The sequence below is a fragment of the Tachysurus vachellii genome, chromosome 3, assembly GCF_030014155.1.
Source record: "Tachysurus vachellii isolate PV-2020 chromosome 3, HZAU_Pvac_v1, whole genome shotgun sequence".
NCBI classification, from domain to species: Eukaryota; Metazoa; Chordata; class Actinopteri; order Siluriformes; family Bagridae; genus Tachysurus; species Tachysurus vachellii.
Window position 1 is genome coordinate 15,543,006 of NC_083462.1, and position 10,117 is coordinate 15,553,122.

General features: G+C 41.7%; 1 protein-coding gene across 3 annotated transcripts; it reads left to right on the top strand.

Annotated features, from left to right (window-relative positions):
• The first annotated feature begins 293 nt into the window (after positions 1–293).
• Positions 294–7,145, top strand: tcf19l (transcription factor 19 (SC1), like). 3 transcript variants are annotated; one of them, XM_060865982.1, is made up of 4 exons: positions 294–514; positions 1,736–2,275; positions 2,437–3,406; positions 4,146–7,145. In XM_060865982.1, exons 2-4 carry the CDS (start codon positions 1,993–1,995, stop codon positions 4,486–4,488), a joined length of 1,596 nt encoding a protein of 531 aa, XP_060721965.1. In that variant the 5' UTR covers positions 294–514; positions 1,736–1,992; the 3' UTR covers positions 4,489–7,145. The 3 variants fall into 3 exon arrangements, with proteins under 3 accessions (XP_060721965.1, XP_060721962.1, XP_060721963.1); XM_060865979.1 differs by having other exon boundaries at positions 296–514; positions 4,143–7,145; XM_060865980.1 differs by lacking the exon at positions 294–514 and adding an exon at positions 572–715 and having other exon boundaries at positions 4,143–7,145.
• Positions 7,146–10,117: the final 2,972 nt, after the last annotated feature.

Consider the following 10,117-nt stretch of genomic DNA (forward strand, 5'->3'; position numbering starts at 1 on the left):
GAGAGGAGTCAGATGTCTGACTCCACCAAATGAGAGGAGCCTGCTGGTGTCTTTTCTCTGCCAAGTGGGAGGAGCCTGCTGGTGTCTTTTCTCTGCCAAGTGGGAGGAGCCTGCTGGTGTCTGACTCCGCCCAGAGAGAGGAGCCAGATGTCTGACTCCACCCAATGAGAGGAGCCTGCTGGTGTCTTTACTCTGTCAAGTGGGAGGAGCCTGCTGGTGTCTGACTAGTTTATTTTAAATTCTTAAACTTACTAGTTTAAGTTTCACACACAATGTAAACACTATAGAGTATCGAACTGAATTAAACAATTAAAACTGTAAACACGTTCATGTAGGATTGAGTAAAATGAATAACTTTACTGCAGTCACACCGGAAGTGCTGTTCGGTCTCGCGCAAGGAAACCGGCGCGCCAAATTTCAAAGCACTTCCTGGGAAGGAATGATGAAGTTATTACCGAGGACCCGAAAAGAGAGATAAAGCTCCGGGTTGTGTTGGTCTGCCGTCATATGTAGGGTATGTCATGGTTTTATACACGCTTTTCTGCCCCCTGCTCATCTATAACAGGGGTTTAAATGCGTCCTTAGTCCGCTATTACTACTTTATTCGGGCTGTGAGCTGAGCCGCGTTTAGCGCCTTCACTTCGGCACTTCCTGTTTACTGTGTGCTGACAAAAGTGCACGCGCGCCCTGACGCTGATAGACCGGAGTCACGAATGTGAGGATTGAGAAAGAAACGCGCCGTAGATCTGTGTTATTATTACAGCTCAGCTAGCGCAGGCTAATGGGCTAACTGTCCATGCTAAACAATAAGGCTAGGCTATAGCTGCAGTGGCTGTCCTATTAGCTGCAGTGGCTAAGTCCTATTAGCTGCAGTGGCTAAGTCCTATTAGCTGCAGTGGCTAAGTCCTATTAGCTGCAGTGGCTGTCCTATTAGCTGCAGTGGCTGTCCTATTAGCTGCAGTGGCTAAGTCCTATTAGCTGCAGTGGCTAAGTCCTATTAGCTGCAGTGGCTAAGTCCTATTAGCTGCAGTGGCTAAGTCCTATTGGCTTCAGTGGCTGTCCTATTAGCTGCAGTGGCTAAGTCCTATTAGCTGCAGTGGCTAAGTCCTATTAGCTGCAGTGGCTAAGTCCTATTAGCTGCAGTGGCTAAGTCCTATTGGCTGCAGTGGCTAAGTCCTATTGGCTGCAGTGGCTAAGTCCTATTGGCTGCAGTGGCTAAGTGCTATTAGCTGCAGTGGCTAAGTGCTACTAGCTGCAGTGGCTAAGTGCTATTAGCTGCAGTGGCTAAATGCTATTAGCTGCAGTGGCTAAGTGCTATTAGCTGCAGTGGCTAAGTGGTATTAGCTGCAGTGGCTAAGTGCTATTAGCTGCAGTGGCTAAGTGCTATTAGCTGCAGTGGCTAAGTGCTATTAGCTGCAGTGGCTAAGTGCTATTAGCTGCAGTGGCTAAGTGCTATTAGCTGCAGTGGCTAAGTGCTATTAGCTGCAGTGGCTAAGTGCTATTAGCTGCAGTGGCTAAGTGCTATTAGCTGCAGTGGCTAAGTGCTATTAGCTGCAGTGGCTAAGTGCTATTAGCTAAGTCCTATTAGTGTTTAAAGAACAGCATGTATAATATCAGTTATGTTTACAATATACTGTATAATGATAGATGTTTTGTCAGCAATAATGAGTCCTGTATTACTTTATACTAATGTGAAATATGAGGATAATGTATCTGTGTGTTTTCTTTATTTCAGGATGAAGAGCATCTAGCTGAGTGTGACTTCACCTTCACCTCCACACAGATGCTTGCATTGACACAACAGCCTAATTAGTTCCTATTTTTATATGCTAGATATTTTTTATATCATGTGGCTGTAAAATTTTTCCAGGGTTATATATTTGATGATTAAAGGAAATCTCCAATGGAGGGTCGTGATCCTGCCAGCGGTTCTGTATAAGCGATTTACAGGTGGCTGTCATTTTGGCTTTTATCCCTCGTGGTCTTGCCATCATGTTCCCTGGGATCCACTCCTGTTTCCAGCTGTTGAGAATAGGCTCATCGAGCGCTGTAAACAGCCCCGGCACTGTTTCAGACTCGGTTCATGACCTGTACACTTTCCGGCCAGCCCTCGCCAACTCTGTGTTCAGGTTGGGCAGGCGGGCGGAGTTGTGCGACGTCACTCTGGAGTCATCGACCATTTCACGTATACATGCTGAGCTGCACGCTGAAAAACAGAGCGACGCTGCAGGAGAGGAAAGCTGGAAGGTCCAAGTGAGGGACCGAAGCAGCCATGGTTGGTGTTACTGACATTACTGATATCTAAAATGCTGGAATGAGTTTTAAACTAAAAAATGATTTCTATAACGATGGAGACCTTTGTGTTTTATTTGAAGGTTCAGATTAAAACTGGGATGTTAATGTAACATCAGTGTGTCGTCCTCTATCTATTGACAGGTACATGGGTGAACGATGTCCGAATCCAGTCGGGTGTCTTGTTGGAGATATTTGATGGTGACACGCTGACCTTTGGTGGCCAAACAGAGCAAGGGAGCCCAGAGTTCTACTTCCTTTTCCAGAAGGTCAGGGTCAGTCCACAGGACTTTGATGCCATTACTGTCCCGAAAGCAAACTCTTTCTCGTCCAATATTAATAACCGGATTCGAACGAGTCTGGACTGCAAACAGGATCCCAGCCTGGACATTTCTAAGCTGTCCATCAACAAAGCCACGGTCATTCTAAACTCCATTGGCAGCCTGAGTAAGATCAATGGCAGCTGCTGGACCTTCAAGAGGACTGACAAAACCACCGGCCTAAACTCAGCCGACATCTCCTCATTTCAAACTTTGGTTCCACCTTCAACTCCTCCTTCTCTTTCCAATAATCGAGAGACTGCAAAGTCCATTCCACCGTCCTCCAAAAGTCGACGTAAATCAGCCCACACGGTGCTTTTGGAAGATGACAGCGTGGAGGACCATGATGGTGCCCGGCCCGGGTTAGAGGAAGCATGGAAAGCCAAAGCTGGCAAGCGACGGCGTCTGTACAAGTCTGAGTCCGAGATTTTCCAGTCTCCGCTGTCCAATATGGAGTTAAGTATGAGGCCACAGCTAGACACCAGGCCGGTCATGCACAAGCAGAATGCAGCCATTATCAATCAGTTGAACAACAGAAAACTCGAGCATCCTTCTTTTACCCTGATCCTGAAGCGAGAGAGTGAAAATCAAGGCCACAACAAAAGTATGAATCTGGTGGGGTGCCGACAACAGAAGCGTTGCTCTTCAGCTCCTCGCGGCAGGCGAAGGGCAAACAGCAGTCCTATATGTTCTTCACTAGTCGTCGGAGGTGAAAGTTATCAGCTGGCTACTCCACCCACAAGGCTAGCCAAAGTGGTGAGGGGAAACGGTGCACGCTTCCACGCCACCACCAGGTATGTCAGTTTTAAACATGTTTATTTGTGATCAGACTTAATCCTTCTAGCTTAAAGTGTACATTACTGGCATTTAGCAGACTCCCTTATGCAGAATGATTTACATTTTTATTTCAATTTATACAACTGAGCGTTAAGGGCCTTGCTCAGGGGCCCAGCAGTGGCAGCTTGAACCTTCTGTTCAGTAGCCCAACACCTTAACCACTGAGCTACCACATAAAATAACATGAGATAGAGTTGTTAATTTGGCTGTATCCTACTGGTTGTTTGTGAAGAAGTTAAATAGTGGAGATCCAACAGAAAAACAATACTGTACAATATAATTGGAGTAAACATCACTGGACTTCATGGCTGTGTAAGATCATGTAGAAAAGTCGCTCTGGACTGACCGCTGGACTGTGAATGACACTGAACTGAAGGGTGGATCTGTGGGCTAAATGAAAGGCATCTCATCGAAGGGGATTCAGTTAAGGCTCCATGTTCCTGATTAGAAAGCTGGAGGTTTAAGCACCAGAGCTACCATGTCTGCCACTGTTGGTCCTTCTAACAAACTCTATAACTCATAACTCATGACTCACCCTGTGCTCTGACCACAGCTCTGTAAGAAGCTGAGATGTATTCTGACTGACAGCAGTGTGTTTGAAGTTTTCATTCCTGTTGATGCCGTTTATTTTAGGGTAGCAATCCAGCAATCATTTCATGAATTGAAGCTTGAACATTTCATTTATTGTTGCAGCAGACGGCGTGGCAGACCCAGGAAGCATCCACCTCCCCAGCCTTCCCTTCCGTCTCCCGCTTCCTCCTCCTCATCATCATCCTCTAGCTCCTCCTCCTCCTCATCTTCAGCATCGTCGTCTTCAGAGGACGAAGATGACGATGAAAATGAAGAGGAAATGAGGGCAGTACAGGGCGTAGAGCCATGTGCTGCGTCGTGTTGTCGTCTGCCCCAGCAGGACACTGTGCAGTGGGTGCAGTGTGACGACTGCGATGCCTGGTATCACTTGGACTGCCTTCCAAACGATCGCAACCGAGCTGCAGTCCTGCTCGATCCTACCGCTGAATTCCACTGTGGCTGCTGCTGAGTGGCTTCATGGTAATTAACAAGGCTGGTCAGACAAGCAGTGTGCCTTCAATATCCATATTTAAGCAATAAAGTCTCTGTTTGATTTTCTCATCTACTCATTTTTAAACATCAGACCCAGTTGTCAAGGTAACACACTAAGCTTTAGAGCATTATGATCTGATTCAGACCTGAGTGAGTGAGTCAATGGGTCACAATGGGCACAACCTGTCACAATAGCTAATGGGTTCCTCAAGTGTTCTCCTAAAATCATGGAGGTCCATCCCGTGCTCTTTTAAAGTCAATCTAAACATGTTCAATAATCTCCTGGATAAATATGTATCTGGATTCATTTGCATCTTATTTTTCCAAAATGCAAAAGTTGTACAAGACCCAGATTTTAGTTTGCTTTAGTTTGCCTACCACTTTGCTTTAATGTTATTTATTTGATAAATAGAAGTATATATCGATCAAAAAGCTTTGGTTCAAGGTGAGAGTTTCTGCTCAGCAAAATTAAGCAGGTAACAATCAGGTGTATTTATTAACACCTCAGTATGCTAGTGTGCGCACTCCATGCCAAGACCTTCACCAGTGTTCGGCCCAGTCACTTCAGGTCCTGGAAACTTCTAACTGGCCCTTGTATAGTTTGGGGTTTCTTTTTAACCCCCTAAATGAAAGGGATGGACTTTAACTGTAGGATCCACCCTACCACAAGGGTACTTGTATTCTCTGTGCAGTTTACACCTGGCTGCTGGTTCCAGTGAGTAGATAAAAAAGTACTTAAAGGTATTTATAGCAAAAACTACATCACTCGTTGTTTCATGGCTCTTGAAGTTCTCTGCATGGTGTATGCATGAGCACAAGACCATATCCCGGTGTTCAGTACCACCACCACCACCCCCGGCAGGAAGAAGGGGAGGAACAGATCTCATTTCAGACAAGATGTTGATTTGTTTACTTCTTTATAGCACACAGGTTTGTTGGCTAAAATGTATATTTTCCATTTAAACAAACCTTGGGCAGACTAATTAACTGTTCATTAGGTATTCATTAAAAACGGCACACTAGTCTGATCTATGCTCTATTCACAGGATCCTGTCCTTGGTCCAGGAGTCTCTTTACTCCTGCATATTCTAGTGTTTTCTCTGCTGCCACTGCACCTGATTCAGTCTACACTACAATGTGTAGGACTGAGGGGATGTTTGGAACCTGAGTGTTAGAACATAGTGGCATTGAATAAAATAAAACATTATAAGCAGTTATTCACATTGAGTTGAGCTATATTGAGAATTGTGTATAATGAGGACCACATGATTTTAGGAGTATTAGATGTGATCCTGGCTGATAGACTTTTGAGAGCCTCCGACTCCACAGAGCTCATTGGTCCTACTTCGGTCGGCTCCGTGCTGCCTAGTGGGTCGTGCAGGTATTTAGTTTTGTCATGGATTCGTTATTTCTTTCTTACACAACCTACAAAATGAACTCCTGTGGAAAGAATAAGACATTTTTGCTATTCTCGATCTCAAGTAGATGTGTTTTAATGGGAGAGTGAAAAAATGACCTGTGTAATATTGTGGGTCTGATTTATCTGATTATTTACACTGAAAGTCAGTTCTATAAAAATATACAAAAAAAAAAATCATCTATCTAAATATTATTGTACATTAATGCAGGGAAGGAAGTCACACCTTCCCATAAATAAACATTATTTTCTCATTTAGAGCACAGTTTATGTTTCTAATCACACAATACCAGCTGGTTGGACAACACTCTGTAATTATATCATGTACTGATGACCGTCACTTTCACATTCACCGTCACTTTCACATTCACCGTCACTTTCACATTTCGCATTCACATTCATCCAGCAGATGAAGCTTCATGAAGAACCTGGATATAATTAAAGCTGATTCTGAAGAAATTCTGATTCCTTATTTTAGCGCTACAGGCAGAAAGAGTGTTTGGCAGCTCAGACGTTTGTGTAAGATGAGTATAAATGAGTAGACTGAAGGTCTAAATGGTGAACACTGCAGCACCAACCTCAGATCACACACAAAGAACATGGTGTTGATATTACGTAGAAGAAACCTTTTGTGGTTAGTGTGTTTTCTTCTTTGTTTCTGTCTCTTAATAGCAAAATTTCTTTAGATATTAATGTAAACGTTTTCAGTGTGAGCTCTACTAACTGTTAGCAGGGGCAGGGGTGGACAAATCAATATGAAATTCAAATACATCTTATCTTTATCCCACCGCATCTGATCGTATGTTCCAGTTTTTAACTGGACGGATTAATTTGCGTGTAAAAAATGACTGAAGATCTGTTTCAGGATCAAGAGCACGCATGGATGTGGATACTGATGAACACAAGCCAAAGTCTTTAATAATAAGTACATTTTCTCTTCGTCCCTATTAACACACTTGGCTAGCTCAACGTACCATTGTGTTAGCGCCCCTCTTTTAACCGTACGACTTTCCTGGGCTAGATAATTAATGTATGATTTGCCCGCCCCTGAAGTGGCTATTTAGAGAATAGAAGGTGCTGTTGTATGAATGTACATCATCTTTCACTGTCTTCACTTTATCGCTTTACCTAAGATGACTATATACAGTTCTTTTACAAAATTGCTGTTTGTCATGAGGGAATCAGGGACTGAATAAAAACACATGGAAACATCCAAAGTTCATCTGATTGATTTCTTCACTTTTTATCTAGTCATCATGTCGGTTTATTCCCGGTCAGTACACCGGCTGTTCTCTGTTTGTTTCCTCCTCAGACGTTGTTCTTGATGTATAGTCTATATACATTTTCACATGCAGTATTTATTAAGCTGTGACTTACTAAAGGGATAATACAATTTCTTTTTTATTTTGTAGGAGCTAATTATTACTTCAAGAAAGGAATTTTTGTGTTTCTTTGTTTATATTATATATTGATGATATATATATATATATTTACATTTACAGCATTTAGCAGACACTCTTATCCAGAGTGACTTACATTTTTATTTCACTTTATACACCTGAGCAATTGAGGGTTAAGGGCCTTGCTCAGGGGCCCTACAGTGGCAACTTGGAGGACCTGGGATTCGAACCAATGACCTTCAGATCAGTAGTTGAATGCCTTAACCACTGAGCTACCACATCCCTATATAAATATGTCATATATATTATATGATGCCGATATGTGTAAAAATTTGTATGGACCTCACTGTGTGCGTCCACCAGACTTCAGTGTGATTAGATGTGTTGTGTGTGTGTGTGTGTGTGTGTGTGTGTGTGTTTGTGTGTGTGTGTGTGTGCTCACAGGCGCCCCTTGTAGTCTATCTGGTATAACGGCATGGTGGGAGAACACACACATACAAATCACACACACACCCACACACACACATACACATCACACACACACACACACCCACACACACACACATCACACACACACACACATCACATTAAAAACAGGCAGATATTAATATATTTTCATTCAAGCTCCTTAACACATCAAATTATATTATAATAAAAACATAAACCACAATTTTAAACTAACCATATTTTATTTGTGTAATATTTTGTAACATCAGAAATGATTGATTTATAAGATATATTTATAGTATGCGTACACATTTTACAGTACGGGGGCAAAGCAGGAACTTCTGACATCTACTTTTTTAAAACAAAGCAGTAAATCAGTAATCTGTGTAAATGTAAGAAGACGACTCGTATACATTACTGCATGAACTCGGTGTTTATAGCATGTTAATAAACTGCAGGCACTCAACAGGTCTAACACTGGATCTTATCTAACAGTCTTTTGACAGTTGTATGTAAAGAAATAAACACGTTTTTACATCCATCTGACCATTAGATGTTAGTCAAAGAGCACAAATGAATCTAATAAAGAAGAAACAGAAGCCCTGGTCATTTAGTTAAGCACCTTGTCTTGTGTCAGACCAACAACACTGCTGTCATTGCACCTCTATGACAAGTGCTCAGAACTCTAAAGCCGCTCCATCTAAAATATTCGTTATTTTAACTAAAATGATGTGAGCTCATATATCTGCAGTACTGCACTGCATCAGCACAGCTGTATGAGGGACGATGTCCTGAGGGAGGACAGAATCTGAGGGGACATTTGACCTCAGTGTGGTGTTATGTAGTGTGGAACCCCTCACTAGTTTATTTATTATTAGCATTGAAGGTGTATAGACATGTATTGTGTCTGTTAGGCTTTATTATTATTATTATTATTATTATTATTATTAGTATTATTATTATTATTATTATTGTTGTTGTTGTTGTTGTTGTTGTTGTTGTTGTTGTTGTTGTTATCAATATTTATTCTTGTTTTCCTAGTTAATTATTTTGTTATTTTAAAGTGCTGCAGAAACCACAGGATGCACAGTTCATTATGATATCAGATATCAGTGACAATATTTAATTATAAGCCAATCCTTTGGCTTTAACAGTCTTTACATTGACTGCACCTATGGGCCCCGGGGCCGGGGCTTCGGTTACTGTTACTGAATCTAGAGCTTCCATATTGAACCCCTGTGTCGCCTTTGTGTAGATGTTTCTTACAGCCAGTGTTCATGGGTCTTAAATGACTTGTTTAATACAGAAATACAATTCTATCAGGTTATGTAGAAATACTCATAAAATGTTTACTTCATCAGAATTACAAGCATTATAAATACAATATGTTGTTAAAAGTTGCCCATTGTTCTGATTTTTTCTACATTTTGTTTGTTTGTTTGGTTGCTATAGTTCTTGGAACCCCTTTAAATAAAAATAGTGAATCTTTATCTTGAACAATTCAAAAGCTCATACATCATACAATACATTTCATATTAAAGCATGTGGGACAGATTTTCTGTGTGTGTGTGTGTGTGTGTGTGTGTGTGTGTGTGTGTGTGTGTGTGTGTGTGTACTGTGTCTTCACAGTAGAAGACTTTCTGTCCTGCACTTGTGTATCAGACATTGGTTCTGGACATTGGTTCTAACTCTCTTCTCTAGTAGGTTGCTGGTGCTGGGAGAGTTTGATGGTCAATATCCTCCTTATCTTTAAATTCACCACGTGAAATACACTGTGACACAGAGCTATGTACAGATTAAGGACATTATGTCTCACCTCCAACTTGCAACTTGCAGAATGTTGTGAAATTATATGGCATTTCATGGAAGATAAAAAGTAAAGTCAGACTCTCAAACAAGACACCAAAGCTTTAAACCAATGAGAACTGAGATAGACTGAATTATTGTTTGTAGCACATTCATGAAATGTGCTTATGCTAAATGTGAAGAATTAAAGAAAGTCAGAGCAGAAAGAGTAGAAATTCTGAATTTCTCTTACACACACACACACACACACACACACACACACACACACACACACACACACACACACACACACACACACACTCACACACACCAGGTTGCAATGGTGCCAAAACCCAAAAGGAGGTATAACACAACTATGTAAGACTCCCCATTCAGTGAGATAATTAAGTCCTTGCCAGATATTTCTCCAAGATCATTAAGGAATTGGTCAAGAAGCAACTGGTACTTTGGTGCTGCTACTGTGAACTTTTGGACCTTTACTGCAGGGTAAAGAATGCCATGGTGCAGTGGGTCAGCTAGACCCAATGTATTGTACC